The sequence below is a fragment of the Ambystoma mexicanum genome, chromosome 10, assembly GCF_040938575.1.
Source record: "Ambystoma mexicanum isolate Mex_15411 chromosome 10, UKY_AmexF1_1, whole genome shotgun sequence".
NCBI lineage: Eukaryota > Metazoa > Chordata > Amphibia > Caudata > Ambystomatidae > Ambystoma > Ambystoma mexicanum.
In genome coordinates, this window is record NC_090932.1 from 1,258,003,717 (window position 1) to 1,258,026,480 (window position 22,764).

General features: G+C 47.6%; 1 protein-coding gene across 2 annotated transcripts in view; it reads left to right on the forward strand.

Annotated features, from left to right (window-relative positions):
- The first annotated feature begins 991 nt into the window (after positions 1–991).
- RBM19 (RNA binding motif protein 19) overlaps positions 992–22,764 on the forward strand; it is a 1,396,549-nt gene continuing 1,374,776 nt past the window's right edge. For both annotated transcript variants that reach the window (XM_069619226.1, XM_069619227.1), the window contains exon 1: positions 992–1,115. In XM_069619226.1, coding sequence (XP_069475327.1) covers positions 1,080–1,115 — 36 coding nt within the window. In that variant the 5' untranslated portion in view covers positions 992–1,079. The remainder of the gene's footprint in view (positions 1,116–22,764) is intronic.

Genomic DNA, 22,764 nt, shown 5'->3' on the forward strand with positions numbered 1-22,764 from the left:
AACAAAATCTCCCTCCCTGGTGTGTCGGAATGTTGGCATGTATGCTTTGGGGAACTATGTACTCCACTGGCCTGCCCCCGCTCCTCACAAATCCCATCGCCATTACCACGCACAATACAAACCCCTGAACACATGTGCCTGCTGTTTAAACACTTGTGTATAGGCACGTTATAAATGCCATATATCATTTAAGGGTACGTTCAGTGCACTGCCGTTTAAGGTTCAACTTCTTCCTGTACTTTTATTTTAAAACAAAACCATTCCGGAATGGTTTCTTTTTCAAATAAAAGTATAGGAACAGTGAAACGTAACGGTTCCCAATGGTTAACTCCCTCATTGATGTCTGAAACCACACACGTAAGAACTACTGTGAGAATGAGCCTCTCTGTCCCATCTTCCCTTCCAATTACTCCCCTAAATCATGCGCGTACTACCCCCAATAACGATTTAAATTGCCTAAAAATGTATCCATACGACTGGAAAAGCTACCGAATCGGTATGGGATACCAAATATTACATAACACCGGGGCTTTGTTTACTGTGCCTCCACGGGCACCGTTTATTGTCTGTGCCCTGTTCTGTCCTGTCCTGCTTCATGTGCTGACTCCATGCACACGTGCACGGCCAATGGCAACACATAACAACATACTCTTCGACTGCATGTTACCCCAATAACGTGCACACACCATGAAACCAGGGCGTTATGACGGTATTCTGCAACATTTGGTACCCCATACCGAGGCTCGGAACTCTCCTACTTTGGTCTGCGATCTACGAGGACAGCCGAAGATAGGGGGTACCGGATCGGGTTGGGATACCAAACAGTACAAACAACCACCCCAAAAGGGAGGTATGCGTGTGCACAGTCGGTAGGAACTCCGCCAGCCCTGGTCCTAACTCGGTTATCCGGTGCGCATTAGGACTCGCACGTACATCACGTTAGCCGGGTCATTTGTGTCGCCGCGTAATGTAAGGACGTTGTTAGGTCCGTTCCTCGAATAGGAACTAGTGGCTACACATGTGTTGCTACCGTAATGTTATGAAGTAGGAGGGAAAGACTTTTGCCGGAGTAAAGCAACATGTCTCGCCTTATAGTGAAGAACCTACCAACGGGGGTGAGTAGGCGCTGAATGAAGAGGGTGCACTAAACTGATACTAAGATCGTTATCTATCTTCTTGATGAATAAACTGGAACATAAATGACAACTTTTGATCACGAGCTGGAGGGTCATATGTGTGGCGAACCCGTCACGGACACCACTGCCTGTGCGAGACCACTATGACATGCAACGTACAAAATCTTCTATTTTAAAAGTCTTCGTTTCTGTAAGGAGGTCTATTGGTCTAGTATCTGATCAATATCGGAGCCATGATACAGCCCTGCTGCTTTCTTCCAGTCTGATGCTCATCGTGGGAGCGTGCTACACGTGTGCCTGTATGAATGTTGTTGGACTTGAGTGACTAGCAAGCATGCCACATTCCATTCGGGAGATGCCAGTACAGTCCTGTTTTGAACTTTACACTGTGGGGCTTTATAGTGCCGGATAACACTATTATAAACCCAGGACTACAAATTCCAGAATGCACAATTGAAATCAGGACTATACTAGCATCTTCCGACTGTATGTTGTGTAACTGAGTTTCGATGCGTGTGAAATGTTGTGTTCCATCAGTAACAGTTGGAGATTAGTTGGGTGGTGAGCAACGGTGGCTCTCCCTCATTTAGCTGTCAAAAAAGGCTTACTTCAGTCCACGGACTCCGAAATCCTTCGTGTGTGGACATCCCACTGATAAGGTGGGTCCACACATGAAGGAGGTCCGAGTCCATGGATTTAGGTAAGTCTTTTATTTGGCAGGTATTACAGGTACAGGAGGGAGACTTGGCTTTTCTATTCTTTTCGGGTTGAAAACTGGGTACGTCATTCCGACAGGCACTAATGCAGCAGCCATTCAGAGACTCATGTAGCAGACACGCGCCCACACCACTGACCACGAAAGGGATGAAAACGCAAGGCAAAAGAAACACACCTAAGTAATAGCAAGAGAACAAGTCAGAAGGAAGTCAGTGGAAAACATCCTAAAATGCACCGACACGCAAGTAGGTCAAAACGTGACAACTGATAGAATCCACGTTGAGCCTACGACACTGAGGAAGACAACCACAAAACAGACCATCCTAAATCGCCACCACTTGAGAACAAATACAGACGCTTCAAGCTGCCACCCCAGCAAAGCCCAGGAACCAAGCACAAATGGCTGCCACCCCAAACCTCAAGTGTCCACTGCGGCAGAACACCAAAAGCAAAACCAAACCCCAGCCAACATGCCAGACGACACAGACGACTTCTATTGTAAGCAGTCTTTGCCTGCCCCGTAACAGACAGATGAGAGCCTCAAGCTAGTGAACGTTTACCATCCAGGATCTACTTAAACTAGGGAAACCTTCCATGTGCCAACCCTGGTGCGCTCTGCCAGAGGAAGGCTAAAGCCATTGAGGGAAAAGGAAAAAGAAGCAAAGAAAGGAACTGCCAGAAGGTGACACATGCAAAGAGAAACGTAGTAAGCCATAAAGCCCAAGAAAAGGACAACTGCGCTCAACATACAGCCACCACCTGCTCCTCGGCAGACAGACATAGAAGCCACACCTCAAGCAGGAGGTAACAAACTCGGCCTTCAGCACTCATTTGTCACCTCTACATGGAAGCCATCTCCAATGGTGGAGGGATGAATGAGAAACAAAGGGAGATTATGTTTATTATTAGAGTGAACCAGCGCACAAGAAAAATAGAAAAGGGGCTGGGGGGGTGATTGTTGGTATTGTTCTTAAGTGTCCCACACGAGTGGACACATGAAGTTTGAGGGTCGTGACCCAATGTGCTTAGTTTTTGGGTGTAATCTGGGTGGCTGCTCAAGGTGGCTGTGTGTGTTTGGTCTCAAGTGTGGCCGACTCGGTATGGCTTGTTTGTGGCTGGTTTCCTGGTGTGGCAGGCCCAGCGTGGATTCTGCCAGTTTTGACCATCCTCAGTGGTGGTACAGCTTGTTTAGGATTTTTGCTCACTCCTTTGAATCTTATTTCGTCCTTGTTGTTTTGGTATTGCTCAGTGGGAGTTATTGTGTCTACATTGCCTTGAGATGCTTCTCATCCTGCCCTTGGGAAGTGCCGTGGGAGTGTTTGCTGTGTCTTCTACATGAGTCTCTGTTAATCTGCTGTTTTTGTGTTTGTTGGAATTTTTATTTGATTTATTTATTGGTTATTTATACTGCGCCTATACTGCAAATGGTGTTTCAAGACGCCAAATGGCCTTCCACTATCATTACTTTCGGGGGGAGAAGTGTAGGAGTCTGCTACCTATGTGTTTGCCTCCTATGCATGGTTTTGGGATGGGTGACTAACAAACTGGTTGACTGTGTGTTATGTCTAAAGGATTTTACTGTGTTCTTAGGTACGTAGCTTGTTGCTTTCTGGTCCTGGTTCTAGAACTCCTGGTTCTGAAACCAGTTGGTAAGATGGCTGTTTACTAGTGGCAGTGCTTGCTGCCTGTCCACTCTTGACTGAATAAATCTTTACTTAACTACAGAGGATCTCTGGGTGCCGGAGACGCTGTTGGTAGCGGCGAGGGTGTGCGGCCTCTCGTGATTCCGCTCACAGAGTTCGTGAGGGAAGGATGCCACCTGCCTGCCCCCACTCGCTTGACGAGGGGACACCGAAACAGACGGCACTACAAGGACAGGGCAGCAGGCACCACGGCCCCCACCCGGTGCAAAGGTCAGGAGGCGCGCTGTACGAGTGTGAAGCAGGTGGGGAGGAGCAGCCGGTTTGGGCTCGCGCCCATCAAGCTGATGAGCGCGAGGCCCCATACCTTGCCTGAGAAGCGTCAGCACGCAACGCCTCCAGCTGAAGGGGGGCGTGTCCCAGTGACGCCCAGCGGCTGTGCGTGTTGGCCCGGAGGCTTGGAGATTGTTTCACTATGACAGAGGTTGCCAAGCAACCGACAATCTCTGCAGGCCGTGTCTAAAGGGACTTAGAACGTGGAGCAACATTGTTACAGCACAGAACAAATCCTAGTCTGCATCCATTCGCATCAGGCTGAGGGCATACAATCAATTGCATTTGAATTCTGTGAACAGAGTGTATTGAAATGCCAATCTCACGTCTTGGATAGAACCATCTCAACTGTCAGTGAGGGCGAGCAGTTCTGATTTCCTATTGTTAATTTTGTATCTGGAATGCAGGGTGAATAGCTTGACCTCCTCTAGGACAGGTGGTTTGTTTTCCTCAGGATGTTTTAGGTATAGGAGGGTGTCATCTGCATATAGGGATATGATTCGCGGGGGTCCTTGTATGTGAATGCCCCTATGTCCGTGGTGTTGCCGAATCCTGCTCGCAAAGGGTTCGATGGTTAGAGCGAATAAAACTGGGGAGAATGGGCAGCCCTGCCTAGTGCCTCTAGCCAGCTTTATTACTTTTGAATGGTTTTGGTTGGTGTGGACCCTGGTTCTGTATAGAGCAGTTTCACGAATTTACAAAAGTCTTCCCCTAGTCCCATGCGTCTCAGGAGTCCAAATGGAAAGTTCCATGAGATAGAGTCAAAGGCTTTTTCCGCATCCATTATCATTGCTGCTTCGGGGTGATCAGGGTTGATCTGGGCTCTGGTGCCTAGTAGTCGTCTGAGGTTCAGGGCCGTGGATCGCCCTGGTATAAATCCCGACTGATCCGGGTGCACCAGGTCAGGCATGTGCGGTAATAATCTGTTGGGCAGGGCTTTGGCAAAGACCTTTGCGTCAGAGTTGATTAAGGATAGCGGGCAGTATGGGGCCATCTCGTCGGTAGGCTTCCCGGTTTGGCCAGTACTGTTATCACTGCTTCTGTTAAGGAGGGGGCAGACTGCCAGCTTCGCACGCTTCTTCCCATACCTTAAGCAGTTTGGGGGCAAGAATGTCTTTGTAATTTTGTAGAGTTCAATGCCTAACCCATGGGGACTGGGGGCCTTGCTTGATGCCAGTTAAGTAATGACCTTGGTGATCTCATCTATCGTTATTGGGCTATTCAGCTTGGCCCTGGACGTATCATCCAGAATAGGGAGTTTAGTTTGTGCCAAGTAGTCTTTCACTTCTTCCATCGTGACTTTGTCTTTCTTAGAAAATAGTGTTCGGTAGTACTCTTGAAACAGTTTGTTTATTTCCTCATGTTGGATGGTTGCGTGGCCATCAGGTCTGGTGATTCCACTGATCTACTGTGTGTCGGGTTCCCCATTGATCAGACCAGCCAACAGCCTACCAGGGCGCTCTGCATCACCGTAGCGCCTTGCCTGGATTTTCTTATAATTGAATCAGGTTTCTCTTTCTTCTAGGTCGCAAAACTTTTGCCCGTTGCCCTTTATGATACCTAGCAATGCCTTGTTGTGTGTGTTGCTCTATTCATTTTCGAGTTTCCTCAGATCCGCTTCTGTTTCTCGTAGGTCCGCTTTTATAGACTTTAGGGTTCCTGTTGTTCTGACCATCATTATGCCGCGTAGCCACACCTTAAACGTTTCCCAGACTGTGCTGAACTTGGGTACTGAGTTTTTGTTTTCGGAGAAGAATGTGTCAATATCTATCCTTAGAGTTTCTGCATAGGAGCTGTCAAGTAGTGCGGACGGGGGCATTCTCCATATGGGTCTGGGTGTATTTGCTTTATCTCAAGTTATAACCAGGACTATCCTCGAGTGGTCTGACCATGTACGTGGTAAGATTGTAGGTTGACATTTCCCCATGGCCCATGACTCTAAGACTAGCCCGAAATCAATTCGGGAGTGGGCATCATGCACAAAAGAATAGTATGTATATTCCTTCAGTGACGGGTGTGCTGCCCTCCAGATGTCCATTAGACGATATTGTTTCATTATCTGAAGAATTGCGCTCGCAGCTTTGGTCCTGTTCCTATGTTTCACACTTGATATGTCTATGGCTGGGTCCAGTATTGTATTGAAATCTCCGCCAAGATTATAGGGACGTCTGGGATACAATATGATATGGCATTTGCAGCGCGCCTATACACAAGTGTTTCAAGGCTGTCACAACCTAGGTATGGTATCCCAGTTGCCGCAGATGCTACTCTCCCAGTTCCGGAAAAGTAACCTTCTGTCTTCGAACACGAAGTCTCCAACGTGATATGCCAAAGACTTCCCTCCCAAGAGCTCAGCCTACAATGAATCTATTCCACCTGTCAGGCTGAGGGCTTGAGTGAAAAGGCAGGAGCAGACTCAGCAGAGCTAAAGGAGGGAAGAACAGAGCAGACGTTCAGAATGCAGCCAGGTATTGCCGAATCAACAGCAAACAACACCCCCCAAGTACCCACTCTTACCTGTTCCGTAGCAAAATGTACCAGTAACCTACTAGTAATGGACACAAAGGGGGATTCTTATATCAACGGTGAAGGAGGAGTACACCAGTGTCTCAGGACTTCAGTGCTGCAAAGCGTCCCAAGAAGATAGCCACAAGGTTCCAAAGTAGAGTCAGCAAAGCGTTCCAAATCAAAATCCACAGTGTTCCGAAATAGACTCAGCAAAGCGTCCCAAAGAATATCCTAAAGTGATCCAAATCAAATTCAGCAAAGCGTCCCAAAATGTCCAAAGCAATCCAATTGTAGATTCCGCAAAGCGTCCAAAATAAACAGTGTCAAAAAAGAATGAACTGAAGTAAACGAAATGAAGGGCAACGAAAATAAGCGTTACTTCACGCTAGTTCCTTTATTTTCGTGTTCGAGTATATTAAGCGTCACAGCCAAAGGACTTTAGCAAGTGGAGGTCGAGATGCAAGCCGAGTTCAAGGATTCCGGGGAAATCAGTTGAAGAGGGGCGGGCGTTGGAAAACGGAAGAGAAGGCAGGGGCGAAGGTTTGGAGTTAGCACAGGATTCAGGATTAAACAGGAGTCAGGAAACAACGCTCGAAACTAACACAGTTTAGGAGCGCTGGGCACTCGAACAGACAGTACTAAATACGGTCTTCAGAAGACACGGCAACGTGGTGCGTGCGTGTCAGGTGACCAACGTAGCAGGAAGATGGGAATTGTAGTTTTTTAACGGGTTCTGTGTGTTGAAGAGCGCTCATATAAATGCCATGGCAATTTCCAACAAGAACGGGATGTGACAGTACCCCTCCACAAAGGGTGATTACTCCTGTGCCCACGCAAGCGATGTAACCAGAAAGCACGCAACAAACGGGGTGCACTCAGATTAGAGGCTGGCTCCCAGGACCTGTCCTCTGGGCCATACCCCACCCAGTCAACCAAATAGGACCGAACCCCACGACAGAGGCGGGTGTCCAGAATGGCACGCACCTCGTATTCCTCCTCACCACGGACGGTAAGTGGGGCCGGGATGGGAGGCAATCGGGTGCCAGGTACAAATGGCCGAAGCAAGGAAACATGAAAGATCGGGTGCACTCTCCAATGTGCTGGGATGTCCAGACGAACAGCAACGGGGTTGAGACACCGCAGGATCGTGTAAGGGCCCACAAAACATGGTAAAAGCTTCCGTTTACCCCGAATGGCCAGGTGCTTTGTTGAGAGCCATACACGGTCCCCACAGGAATAAGGAGGAGCCGGAGCACGCCGCTTGTCCGCCTGTATCTTGGTGCGATGTTGTGCAGCTTGTAGATGTGCCAATACAGATTTACGGATGGCAACCAATGAATCCCTAACTGCATTGACTGCAGGAACTTGCCGTAGGGAAGGCAAAACAGGTGGAAGGGTCCTTGGATGCAACCCATATAATGCATAGAACGGAGAACAGCCAACCGATGAGTGCAGGGAGTTGTTATAGGCAAATTCCGCGGCACCTAAAACCGACAGCCAATTTGATTGATGCTGTAGACACAGACATCGAAGAAACTGTTCCATGGTGCCATTGGTACGTTCAGTCTGGCCGTCCGTTTGGGGGTGGTAGGCCGAGGACAAGCGGGCATCAACACCCAATGAGGAAGTGAGAACGCGCCAAAAGCGCGAGGTAAACTGAGACCCCCGGTCGGAAATTAGAATCGTAGGTAGACCAAAAAAGCGTACCACATGGTCAAAGAATAAGTTAGCTAATGTGGGAGCAGTTGGTATTCCCGAACACGGTATGAACCGAGCCATCTTGGTAAAGACGTCCACTACCACAAGAATTGTGGACATACCCCCGATACAGGGGAGTTCTACCACAAAATCCAGGGTCACCGTGTGCCATGGGTGCGGTGGTAAAGGCATACACATTAGAAGACCAACAGGTTTACCAGGTGGTCTTTTGCATTGTGTACAAACGGCACACCTACGGACGTATTGTTCGGTATCTTTCTTCATTCCAGGCCACCAGCACCAACGGTGCAAAAGATCGTAGGTTTTTGCCTGGCCAGGATGGGCTGCTAACGGGAGGTCATGGGACCATTCAAGGGCCTTCCGTCTGGTTTGGTTGTCAGGTAGGTATAGCAGACCTTTAACGTAAGGAAGTCCGGAGATCAGTTCAGCGTCCATTTCCTTCATGACAGAAACATGATCCTTGGCCCATCTTCGTAAACTGACTACAATTGTGGGAGAGACAGAACAAACACATATAACAGCCCCTGATGGTAATACCGGGGTGGAATGTTTGACAGTTTCCGTGTCAGTACCAATGCGGGATAGGGCATCTGCCTTTCCATGTAATGGACCAGGGCGATATGTCACCGTGAAATCAAACATGGTAAAAAACAAATGCCAACGTATCTGTCTGGCGTTGGTGCATTTCACGTGCGACAAGGCCTGAAGATTTCGATGATCTGTATACACAGTTGTCGGGTGTCTTGCGCCTAAGAGATGATGCCTCCACTCCTTGAACGCCACCTTGATTGCAAGGAGTTCTCTTTCCATAATCGTATAATTACGTTCAGCTGGGGTAAGTTTTCGAGAGTGGAAAGCTACTGGGTGTAGGCCTTGAGTAGCGAGGCAAACCTGCGAAAGGATGGCCCCTACTGCAATGGCTGAAGCATCCGTTTCCACGATGAATGGGAGAGCTGGATTTGGGTGCTGTAATACAGGAGCGGTGGTAAATGCGTCCTTCAGGTTCCGGAATGCCGTTTGCGCTTCTTCATCCCACAAAAAAGGAACATTAGGACTAGTCAATCGAGTTAATGGGGCTACTATTTCAGAAAATGAGGCAATGAAACGCTTATAAAAATTGGCAAAACCCAAGAAGGATTGAAGAGCTTTTACTGAGCTCGGAACGGGCCAATCCAAAACTGCCCGAACCTTGGAGGTACACATGAGTACTCCTTTTTGGGAAATCTGAAACCCCAAAAACTCTACAGATGATGCATGGAACACACACTTCTCCAGTTTTGCAAAGAGAGAGTATTCCCTTAGACGAAGTAAAACAGAGCGCACATGCTGTATATATTGGGGCAAAGTGTCTGAAAAGATTAGAATGTCGTCCAAATAGACAACAACATAGCAATCCAGCATATCCCTGAGGATGTCATTTACAAAATGCTGGAATGTCGCCGGGGCATTACAAAGCCCAAAGGGCATCACACAATATTCATAAAGCCCATATTTTGACTTAAAGGCAGTCTTCCACTCATCTCCCTTTCGCATCCTCACCAAATTGTATGCTCCCCGCAAGTCCAACTTGGTGAAGATAGTGGAGGAGGTCATTTTATCGAGGAGCTCAGTAATAAGTGGCAACGGATACTGGTTCTTCACCGTGACTTTATTAAGGGCGCGGTAGTCAACACAGGGGCGCAGATCCCCTTCTTTCTTTGGCACAAAAAATATTGGGGAGGCCGCTGGTGAACGGGACGGACGTATGTGTCCAAAACGTAAGGCGTTGTCAATATAGCTCCGTAGATGTTCTTCCTCCTTCTGAGTAAGGGAGTAGATTCGACCTTGAGGAATTGCTGCTCCAGGTATCAGGTCGATGGGGCAGTCATAGCATCTGTGTGGGGGCAGTTTTTCCGAAAGACCTTTGTTAAACACATCAGAAAATTCCTGGTATTCCAAAGGGAGGACCGAAACGGGGTTAGATGACGTGGCATTGATAGAAGGGAGGCAATCTACCATCGCCAAACAAGGGGACAATACCGCTACATTACGGGACGTAAAGCACCTCTGTATACAAAAAGAGGAAGAGAACCGTACGGTTTGTTCAACCCAGTCAATTACAGGATTGTGACTTTGCAACCAAGAAAGCCCCAGAATGATGCCGAATTGAGGGGCCGTGATAAGGTCGAAAGTGATGGATTCCGAATGTCCTTGTAATGTAGACATTTGTAGTGGCCCTGTTTGATCCGTCACATGTCCGGATATTAAACGTGAACCATCTACCGCATGTATTTCCTCAGGTCTTTCTTTAGGTAATATAGGTAGCCCGTAACGTTTGGCCAACTTAAGATCCATATAATTCCCGCTAGCCCCTGAGTCTATCATTACCGGATTGGAAAAGGTAATGACGCCGGGAGCAGCAAAGGACATGGCAAGGTAAACATGCGAAGACGGAAAACACTCCCCCGGGCCTGGGATCATTTGACTCGTCCGGAAGGCCCGGTTCAAGGGCGAGTCCTGGTGTTTCCCGACGACTTAGCGGGTCTTTTAGGACACAGACGGATGTAATGGCCTGACTGTCCACAATAGAAACATAGATTATTCACCACCCGCCTTTCCCGTTCAGTTTTGGACAATGGACCCCTAATCGCCCCGATTTGCATAGGTTCAACTTCCCCCTGGGAAACAGGGGTACTTCCATCTGATCGAGGGGTGTTGCGAATATCGGGATAGCGACGTTCGCCTCGTCTTTGCCGGAGTCGAGCATCGACTTGTAATACTAAGTCTAGCAATTCAGGAAAGCCAGAAGGAAGAGCAGGTACCACTGATAGGGCATCTTTCAGGTCATCTGACAGACCTTTATAAAACACAGCCGATTTCTTCTGTTCTGGCCATGTGGTTTCAGCCGCCAATTGATTAAAACGGGCAAGATAAGTCAAGAGATCCGATTTGCCTTGACTGATAGCCAAGAATTCCAGATCCGAGGACTGTGCTTTATATCTCATATCAAACACACTGTTCATGGCTTGGATCAATCTATCGAAATCATACAGAGCCGGGTCATCTGCTTCTAGCAATGGATTAGCCCATGCTGCAGCAGTGCCACCCAGATGGGAAAGAACAAATGCCGCCTTTGTAGTAGCATCTGGAAATGCCAAGGGACGACAAAGAAAATGAAGGCGACATTGGTTCACAAAGGTCCGGTACGTTTTGGGATCACCCAAAAAGCGTTCTGGCGGGGCCAAAGGGAATGGCCCAGGGAGGACTACAGGAACTGGAGCCGGAGGTGGTACAGGAGGAGGCGCCGCAGCCGCGGCGTCACCGAATTCCTCGTCATGGGGTAAGGGCTGCACAAAGCTCTGTAAAACATCCATGCGTTGATGTAATGTCGCATGTGCTGATGCCATATCGGTATGAAGAGCAGAAAAAGCCTGCATGAGGGCTGCCAATTGGGTCTGAGGCAGCCTCCATAACCGAGAGACGGTTTTCAATTGAGGCTCCTAAATCTGTCACAACCTAGGTATGGTATCCCAGTTGCCGCAGATGCTACTCTCCCAGTTCCGGAAAAGTAACCTTCTGTCTTCGAACACGAAGTCTCCAACGTGATATGCCAAAGACTTCCCTCCCAAGAGCTCAGCCTACAATGAATCTATTCCACCTGTCAGGCTGAGGGCTTGAGTGAAAAGGCAGGAGCAGACTCAGCAGAGCTAAAGGAGGGAAGAACAGAGCAGACGTTCAGAATGCAGCCAGGTATTGCCGAATCAACAGCAAACAACACCCCCCAAGTACCCACTCTTACCTGTTCCGTAGCAAAATGTACCAGTAACCTACTAGTAATGGACACAAAGGGGGATTCTTATATCAACGGTGAAGGAGGAGTACACCAGTGTCTCAGGACTTCAGTGCTGCAAAGCGTCCCAAGAAGATAGCCACAAGGTTCCAAAGTAGAGTCAGCAAAGCGTTCCAAATCAAAATCCACAGTGTTCCGAAATAGACTCAGCAAAGCGTCCCAAAGAATATCCTAAAGTGATCCAAATCAAATTCAGCAAAGCGTCCCAAAATGTCCAAAGCAATCCAATTGTAGATTCCGCAAAGCGTCCAAAATAAACAGTGTCAAAAAAGAATGAACTGAAGTAAACGAAATGAAGGGCAACGAAAATAAGCGTTACTTCACGCTAGTTCCTTTATTTTCGTGTTCGAGTATATTAAGCGTCACAGCCAAAGGACTTTAGCAAGTGGAGGTCGAGATGCAAGCCGAGTTCAAGGATTCCGGGGAAATCAGTTGAAGAGGGGCGGGCGTTGGAAAACGGAAGAGAAGGCAGGGGCGAAGGTTTGGAGTTAGCACAGGATTCAGGATTAAACAGGAGTCAGGAAACAACGCTCGAAACTAACACAGTTTAGGAGCGCTGGGCACTCGAACAGACAGTACTAAATACGGTCTTCAGAAGACACGGCAACGTGGTGCGTGCGTGTCAGGTGACCAACGTAGCAGGAAGATGGGAATTGTAGTTTTTTAACGGGTTCTGTGTGTTGAAGAGCGCTCATATAAATGCCATGGCAATTTCCAACAAGAACGGGATGTGACAAAGGCACGACGAGGCAGGGAGGGGGGAACAGGGGAGACAGACAAACGATCCTAATGGGCCAGGTGTCATTCAGATCGCGCAAGTGCAGGGGTAAGGGGACGGGAAAAGTGCAGGGGGGAAAGGGAGAGGGGAAGTGCAGTACAAAGTGATTAGTAAAATACAAGATAAATAATGAGGGCCAGCTGGTGGCAAGTGCAGGATAAGTGCAGACAAGTGCTGGGAAAGGGGGCTGTAGGGATACAGAGACAGTCCGGCAGTGCAGGGGAGAGTGGCTGGGCCAAGGACCGAAATTGGTGAGTGGCCCAGTTGCTGATTCAGTACAGTTACAGTGATTTAGCAGGGGATAGGGGGAGAGAAAGCAGAAGCAAAGAGGAAGGTTTTGAGGTGCTTCCGGAACCATAGATGGTTCTCCTCAAGTTTCAGGGAGGCAGTAAGTCTGTTCCAGAGGGAGGCCCCTGCTGCGGAGAGAGATCTCCCCCTAACTCGTTGCTTGGAGAAGCGGCTGACCCTAAGGGAGTTGGAGGAGGAAGAGCGAAGAGCTCGAGAAGGAAGATATTTAGGAAGAGACACTTGAAGGTATTTCGGCCCAAGGCCCCAGAAGGCCTTGTGGACAATGCAGAGGGTTTTGAACTTAATCCTCGCAGCCACAGGGAGCCAGTGTAGCGATTTCAGTCGATACAGGGCCTCGAAAGACCGATCAGTGTTGCGATCTTAACGTTAAAAATCGTGTCATCCGAGTTGGGAGCATAGGAGTTCATCAAGTTGATCGGTTTATTGTTGATTGTGCCTGACACTATCACATATCTGCCTTCTGGGTCTATGTTGGTAGTGCCCATTCTGAAGGCGGTGTTCTTATGTAGTGTTATCACGCTCCTTGCTTGAGATGAATAATTAGTGTAAAACCTGTTCTTTTCCCATTTGTAAGCCGTTTGCTTGTGTGTGGATTCTAGTGCATGCATCTCCTGAAGCATGACAGTGTTGGGGGCATGACGATCGAGGTAGGCCCCGATCTTCCTCGCCTTAATGGGATTATATAGCCCTCTGATGTTCCAGGAAATCAGTTTCAGCTGGATTGCAATGTTGTACTAGCAGATGCTTGTTTTCCGTATTCCCTTGTCGCTGTAGCCCGACAAGCTCTGTGTATGGTGCTTAACGTTTCCAAACTTTCCTTCCCTTGACTGCTATGCTAACTGTGGTCAAGTCAACCTGAACATAAACATTTCTCATTCCCGCTTGTATTCCTCTTTCCCCTCCCCCGCTCCTGCACCATCTTCCCCAACTTGATGATGTAACCTCAGTGAACTATTGGGCACACCCTTTGGGGTCATGTTGTCAGCTCAACGTTCCTCAGTTAATTAATTCACGCCCGTCACCTGTTCTGCGTGGTGTTGGGCCATCTGGGTCCAGTGCAATAGCATTAATCTTTCAGTCATTTTCGTCTAAATGTTCCTCATCCATATTACGTGGCAGTTCGGCCTCTGGATGTGGAGCCGGCTGCCTGTACCGGGTCTTCGGAGAAATATGCATTGCCATTGTGTTGTATCCGGAGCTTGGCCAGGAACATTAGTGAGTAAGGGATCTGTCTAGCCCGGAGGAGGCGCTTCAGTGTCATAAGATCTCCTTTGCGTTTGCACGCTGTCTGCAAAGTTTGGATAGATTTGTATTTTGCTGGAGTCATATTGCAGTACACCTTTCTCCCTGGCTAGGTGAAGCACCATGTCCCTATCCCGGTATTGTAAAAGTCTGGCAATGATTGTTCCCGGTGGAGTGCCAGGGTGGGGTGGGGGGAGAGACTGGTGCGCCCTCTCAACCAGAAATTATGGCAAGAACCCTGCAGAGTCAAAGAGAGTTCTAAGGAGATTCTCCATGAAGGGTTCCATGGGGCCTTTCGTTGCTGTTTCCGGGACCCCGACCACCCTAATATTATTTCGCCGGGACCTTGATTCTAAATCTTCACATTTATTAATCACCTTCTTTAGTTCTGTCTGCATTGTGTTCAGAGTACGGTCGTGGCATGTTATGTTTTCTTCGTTTGTGCTAATGTGCCCTTCTGCTTCTGTAATACGGCCGCTTTCCTTTTCTACTCTTGCTTTCAGCGATCTGATTGTGTCCACAACATCCTCTAGTTTCATGTTGATTGCAAGGAACCCATTCTGCATAGTTTGTAACAAATAGTCGTCTCTAGAGATTTCCTCAGGTGGTTGTAGTTGTGAGTTGCTGGGGGATGGAGGGGCTCAACTGTTCCTGGTCTCGGACCTGTGCAGGAGTCCATTGGGCCTTTTTTCTTCTGGCCCCCCTTGGTCATGATGGCGGTCAAAGAGTGTCCTGGGATGCTGTTGTGGTGTTTGGTGGGCCTTACAATCTAGGGGCTGTGGGGTATTTGCCTCTGATATGGAGGTTATCTGTAGGATGATTGTTGTAGTGCCGTTCCCTGTGGCACGTTATTCGGCAGCCCTCTTATTCCCAGTGCTAGGATCACCATGCAGGCTTGGTGCGCTGTTTACATTGAGTTACCATTTAGAGTACAGGATCGTAGGTCGAACACCTGTGCCGTGGGGCACTCTGTCCATATCAATATGATAGGTGACACAAGATGTTAATTGTGGCCCCTCTGCCGTGGTGCAGTTACGTCAGTTTTAAGGTACGCGTGCAGTATATGTTGATCCAGTGTGTTAGAGCCGAGGGATCTGGTGCTGTACTGTTTGTGGCCCCAGTTTATGGATTGTGCTGATTTCAGGGCTGGAGGATCAGGGATCGCTCCTGAGTGAACTAATTGCAGCTGAATGCCGGGCGGGGCGCGTGTACCAGGATCTGCTGAGAAGCCCGGCAGCCACTCATGTATGGCAGTGTGGGGACAGAGCTCCCGGGCGTGTGGTCTGCCGGACCATTGGGCAGGAGCATATTGGATGGTCCTACTTTGTTCTGACGATCAGGGAGCTCCGATCAGCGCCCGGGTCATGGGTGATGCGCGGCTCAGCTTCCAGATTCGACGTGCCTGGATACTCTGGCTCAGCTGCTGTGAGGGGCAAGTAGATGTGTTCTCCTGCGAGCGGCAGTGATTGTATCCGCCTTCTCAGCGATGCCTCCGGTTCCCTGTCAGGGTTCCCCCGGCTTGTCCGCCGCTGCAATGCTGCAGCGTTGATGCTGGCTGTCGGCCCGTTCCTCGAGCTTCTAGAACCCGGAGTCGGGAGATGCCGGTCTTCCCCGGCTGCTGCGGGGTTTGGGGGTGCACCAGCTGATCGGGCTCAGCCTCGTCCGCCGCCTCCGAGGAGTCCGGGCGTAGTATGCTTGCTCGCTACTGCTGTGTGTTGGTTTCAGTTACGGATCATATATTCACCCATTCTGCTAGCATTAACTGGATGTCTTCAGGTGATTCTCGCCTTCAGTGTAGCGGCCAATGTGAGGCAGAGCTGCGGCTCCTCTCGGCTGTTGTAGCTTGCTTCTATGCTGCCGGAGTGAATGGAGGCACCTCCCCCGCCAGCTTTTTGCTCATCTGTGCCAAAACCGCTCTCCTTTGTAGGGCAGGCATCTCTGGCTACGATGGCGGATTTTAGTCCATATTCGGCCCATATATGCTCAGTTACATCAATCATCCAAAAGTATGTTCTCATGGGTTGTAGGTGGCGCGATTTCAGATATTTTGGCAGGATTTTCTATCGAGGAACGGAGCTAACAGATTAAACGGCCATCTTGCGACTGTGCAACCTACATCTAACAATTTTAATCTTTAGTGTTGAGATAATCACTTCACATTCAGATGCTGTTTGTGTGGTCAATGTGCTTCTAGGCTTTTCAAGAATGGCAAACGGGGCATGTTCCACATATAATGTGACTGAACATCCCATTGAAATATTGACTTAATTGCAAATGCTGCTGTAGCCAATGATTGGTCACTGGGATAATGGCCTCACATAGCGGGATCCAGGATCCCACTGTAGAATGCCAATGGATTGTGCCCTATGGTAGTCTTTTGTGTGAGCACTGCTGTCATTATCACCCCATTCGAGTGTGATAATAGGTAGAATTCTGCACTGTAGTCGGGGATCCCTAAAACTGGTGCAGTGCATATTGCCATTATCAGCTCCTCAAATTCTTCTGTCATCTCGCCTGTCGAGGCTATTTCCCTGTTATCCTTCAGCCCTTTGAAGAGGGTCTATTATGCGTGCTGTAGTCAAAAACACATGCCCTGCAATAGTTACACAGACCTGGAAACGGTTGCATCTCTCATTGTTTGTTTTTGGTCTAGCTGTCTTCATAATGGCTTCCGCTCTTTCAGCAGTTACCTTCCTCCCCTCCTGGGACATCAATTGTCCAATATACAACACTTCTTCTTGACAATATTGTAGTATTTCTTTGTCTACTTTGTACCCTTTCTCTGCCAACACGGTCATCACGTTTGAGTCACTTCTGCACTGTTCCTCTGTCTTGCTACACACCAAAATGTCATCAACATATTGTATCACTGTACTATCGAGTTGCACATTGCCTAAATTGGTATTTCTATATGAAAAGGAAGTTAAATCTTGTGAATCTGTGTGAAGTGGAATTGAAAAGAATGCGTTTTTTAAATCAACAACTGTAAAGTCTTTGGCTTTGCATGCGATGTTACATAATATTGTAGCTGAATTTGGAACCAATGGAATTTCAGCTTCAACAATATAGTATAGGGGGCACAAGTCCTGAATAAATCTCCAAGCCCCCCCCCCCCCCACCCCTCTCGTTTTCTTCACTGGGTACACCACTGTGTTACTTGCGGAGTCTGATGTCACCAATATCCCTTGCTGCACTAAAGTGGAGATTGTGTCCTTAAATGCGCTCATCTGCTTCCCTGGACATGGGGTACTGCTTTACTCGTGGCAAAATTGCACCTGGCTTTAGTTTGATTTTCACTGCACCTGCTCCTTTCAACAGGCCAACGTCATATGAACTGCTTGCCCATAGTACGCTTGGTATGTGTGCCAAATCTTCCTGGAAGAACAATGGTTTCTTTTTCATTAAGAACACCTTCTGTGGCACTTCCGTGTTCTCAATTTTAATCCAGTAGGTAAGGCTTAAAAAAAAACACTACCTCATCATTTGTGTCTTCGTCTGGAAGCAGTTCTTTGTCTGTCCAAATACTTCCCTCATCAAACGCTAGCACTGTTCTCAATGCTCTTCCGTCATCATCCATTCCATGGAGAATCACCCATCCTTCTTTCACTATGGCTCTGTCTATATCAATAGGAATCACTTAACCTTCTTCCGCATCAGTTGGTATTTCAGGTCTGAATAAAAATGCTGAAGGTAGACAGAAGTATCTGCCTTCTATTCCAGAGAGCCATGCGATCAACACTTGCACCCCATAGAAGAATACTTAGGGGTCTAGGTGTACCCCCCCCCTTTGAACTTGCTGGCCACAAAAAGCCAATATATACATACGTTTGCAAAGTAGATCCCTGGGGTTGAACATATTATTCCTTGGTCAGTAAAAGATATGGTCATGTTAAGTCGGCTCATCAAATCTCTCCCTAAGAAGTTGACTGGTGCCTTTCGGGAATATAATAGTGGCATGGAGAGGTCATGCTCTCCTATATGAATAGGTAAATCATCCGTGAACGTAACCAAACTAGTTGCCCCAGAAAAACCCTTTGCTTTCATGGCAATGCCTGACATTGGATACTTCCCCTCCCTGACGCAGGATTTAGTCGCTCCCATATCAACAAGAAAGGAAAACGTCTAGTCACCTATGGTTACCTCGACCCGTGGTTCCTCATGTGGGCCTGGTGTAATTTATAGGATGGGTCACATCAAATCTCGCTGTGGGCTGTCCTATTGTGGTTACAAATTCATCCCTGTGCCGGTAAACGGGATCCCTCCCACCACGGTCACTCTACTTTCTAGTCTGGGAGTTGTCGTTGGGGGCCCTGCATTTGCGTTCCATGTCTTCATTACATTTTGCTGTGTGGGTGCTTGCAGTTGCCTCTGTGCTTGTTGTGTCTGCGTGGGAGCATGTTGTACTGATACTGGTTGTGCTTGCATTGGCCCTCCCTGAGGGACAGGTTGTATCTGTGATGCAAATGTCAGATACTGTCTGCACCCAGTTACCCCAGGGTTCGGTGCGCGTTATAAATAAACTAAACTGTGTGAGATCCTGGGAATAATATTCAGGTGCTTCCGCACGATACGGTCGAGGATATACTGTCCCTACACTCTGTCCTTGCCAATTGTGTTGCGTTTCCCCGACTTCTGCAAGCTCGGTCCATATGTCCTGCATGACCAGCATTGGTGTGATTGTCCTCTGATCCTGGCCGGTACCTCGTTAAATCCACCTCCCTGTGGTGGTTGAGGCCAAAATCCCCTGCCTCTAGGCCACCTCCTCTTCCACGTGGCCAATAGTTATATTCTCCTCTCCCTGCAAAGTTCCCTCCATCCGAGGGCTGTACCTGCTGTGTCTCTGGCACATGCCCTCCCTCTCAGCTCATTGACACTGCCCCTTCTATGGCGAATTTTGACAATTGTTTTGGAATTAACTTTGCTTCCTCCAGCTTTCTATCTTCACATTTCTTTATGGCTTTTTCTTACATTAATCGACAATGGTGGACTATAATCAATTGAATCTCTGGCCATGGTTTCACTTCCATTCCCACTAACCTTTTCAATACGCTCTGTACTGGTGCAGGTAAGACATGACATATTATATGGTAAAAATAGATAGTTTTGTCCCATGGTTCACGAGTTTCAAGACACCAACGTTCTTAAATCTCCTGAATGTATGCAACAGAGTCTTCGTCATCCCCATTTTGTGCGTCATGGTCACACTCATGTCTGACATATCCGGGTATTTTTCTCTGAGTGCTCTCCATATGTCTGTCCTACAGTTATTAAATGGTGCCTCATCATGTGCCGTGTTGTGGGGTACCCTGCTCGCTTCCAAGTGTCGTCAGCCCTTTCACGAATAATGGCGGCAAGCAAACCTTTCACGTCCCCCATCACTAGCTTTATTCCTGACGTCATTCTTTCTTGCTCATAAATCCACTAGCCTGCTTCCGAATTTAAAGACGTCAGTTTACACCTCAAATTCTCCTTGTCCATTTGAGGCAATGGTACATATTGCGGCTGTCCTCCCTTTGCCTAACAGTGGGAACTGCGTCAAGTCTGCCCCTTGTCCAACCCTAGTTGCCCCTTTTATTTTACTGTCGATGTCTTTCAGGTTTATTTTTTGTCTCCCTGGTAGACTCCTTAATCTATTCACGTGTAAGGTGTTTTATCTTCACAACACTTTGATCGCCTCTTTGGACCCTCACTACTTTTATCTGGCTTCGGTAACTGTCCTCCCTTCCTCACACTTAACCATGTCCTTTCTTCTCGATCCCCTGTATCTGTCAATTGGGTTTGTGCAATCTCTTCTTCCCTTTCCTTGATTTCCAACTCCTGTCACTTCCTTCGTCTTCCCTGTCTTCAAAGTTAATTTTTTCAGAGCAACTGATCTGTACAACTCGCCCATTTCTTCCTCGAAAGCATCCTCTTCCTGTCTGTGGAGATCCCACTTCAGCCCTGGTCAAGTTGTATAACCCACGATCCTGCCTGCTTTCGTATTGATCATTAATTCTCCTTCATGTGGCTGCACCTTTGTCGTCTTCTTTGCTGGTATGATTTCTAAATATCTCCTCCATTTCCATAGCATGCCTTTCTAAACTCTTATTTGTTTCCCTCCGTTCATGTTCCTCGGCCCTCATTTCTTCCAGTCATCCCCTGCTTAATGCCATTTCTTGTTCTATTATCCTGTCTCTCTCTTCTTCATGTCTCTTCTTGTTGACCCTCACTTTTCTCGCTCGTTCTTTTTCTTCTCTATTTTGCCTCTCCATCTCTCTTGCTCTCTTTTGTTCTTCTCTTTGCATTTTTTTCCTGTCTTTCAATATCTCGCTTCCTATCTCTGCTTCTGTTCTTCGTACCTTCAGTCCCGTTCCATCTTTTCTTTCTTTTTCCTCTTCGTACCTTCTTTTCTCACATTCTTTCCTTTCACTTTTTTTTTTTTTCCATCTCATCTTCTCTCTTCCTCTTCTTTCTCTCTTGTCGTCCTCTATCATTTCTTTTCTTCTCTTTGGTCTTGCCCAAACTTTTCCCATCTAATTTAAGCAATATTTGCCCTCCTACCCACTCGTCCAGTGTGATCGCTGTCTCTTCCTCGTTGATCTGTTTGCCTTTCTGCCTCCCTCAGCTTCTGTTAGCCTCACCTTTAATTTACTTTGCTCAGTATAATCATCACATGCGGACATTCGTTTGGTTTTAACTAGTTTAGCTCCACTCATTTCATACTCACTACTATACGCAGTGGGCTCAAACTCCAGGTTAGAGTATTCTATCTCTCAGTGCTCGAAATTAAGACTGGATAAGCAGGAGCTACAAGCGGCTCCTAGGGAACCAGCAGTAACAGTCACCAGGAGCTACCACTGGGGAAGAGGAGCTAATACATAGCGTTATGCAAATATACCATCCACATAACAGGCAAACATATACTTATTTTTGACCACTTATGCTTTAAATGTCATGTAGACGTGTCCTAACCTTTATTTAAAGATTACCCCAAATGCACCGGGGTTAAATTCACATAGTTGTGTTTGTCGGCATCAGTGGCCTGGGGAGCCAAAAGTAGCTCCTAGTTACATTTTGGTTTTAAGATAACCAGACTCTTCTAGGCTATAGGCAGGAGCTAAATAACTCCCAGCTCCCCTCAATTATGAACCCTGTCCCTGCTTTTAATTCTTTTGACAAGTATAACCCCTGCAATACTGAAAACTTGGCTCTTCCCCTAAAACCAACCTGTATGCAAACTAACCCAAACTGAATAACAGCATCTCAATGACACCAACCGAACAAACTACTAGATCTTGAATAACAATAAGACAAATAACAATACAACATCAAGATCCATGCGAGAAATCGACAACTGATAACCGCTAATGTAAACTAAAAGGACAAACAGAATAGAACAAGTAAAGTAGATCAAAGGAGTGAAGTCTATAAAAAGAATAAATCGTACGAAAACAGTAATGAGGTTTAAATTAATGAAATGGATGTAATGAGTGCAATGGACAAAACAAACAAAATGGGCGAAATTAATAAAGAGAAGAGGATGGAAAGATGAATACAAGAGACTGATGAGTACACAGACAGATGACACTGACTGTATGAGTGCATCGCATAAATGCAAAGTACAGAATAGATGCTTCAAGTACATGAGACGGGTATAGTGCATGAAACGGAGAGCACGGAACGGATCCTGTGCGTATAGCAAGTGATATGGCCTGAATCGATAATGCATGATGAATGAGCGAAGTGAATGGAGCGGATGAAATCGTTAGAATGGATGAAGCGCGTGGAACGAATGAGTGCGCTGAGCGGATGAATGCGTTGAGCAGATGAGTGTGTAGATCGGATGAGTGTATGGAACGGACGAGTGGGTAGAGCGGACTAGTGCGTAGAGCGGACCAGTGCATAAGTGCAGAGGGGTCTCTAGAACACAGGAGTGCATAGAGCGGATGAGTGCATAGAGCGGATGACTTTGTAGAGCAGATGAGTACATATAGCAGATGAGTGTGTGGAAAGAACGGGTGCATAGAACGGATGGGTGCGGGGAGCGGATGGGTGTGTAAGAACGGAAGAGTGTGTACGAACGGAGGAGTATGTAGAGTGGATGAATGCGTAGAACAGACTAGTGGGTAGAGCAGACGAATGTATGGAGCAGAGTGCGTAAGAGCGAATGAGTACGTAAGAGCGGCTGAGTGCGTAGAGCAGCTGAGTGCGTAGAGCGTGAGAGGGCATAAACGCGGAGGAGTGCGTAGGGCGGAGGAGTGCCTAGAGCGAATGAGTGCATAGTGCCGTTGAGTGCGTAGAGTGGACGGAACGGGTGAAGTATGTGGACGAAACGGGTGAAGTATGTGGAAGGTACTGGTGTAATATGTGAAAGGTACGGGGAAGTATGTGGATGGTACGGGGGAAATACGTGGATGGAGTGCATAAAACAACTTAGAAATACCAGAACAGATCGGAGTACATGGAACAGATTCGAATGCATGGAGCGGATTGGAGAGCGTGGAGCATGGAACGTTTGAAAGAGCATGTAACCCATCATATCACATCACCACGCTTACTCTCTTCTTTACACCA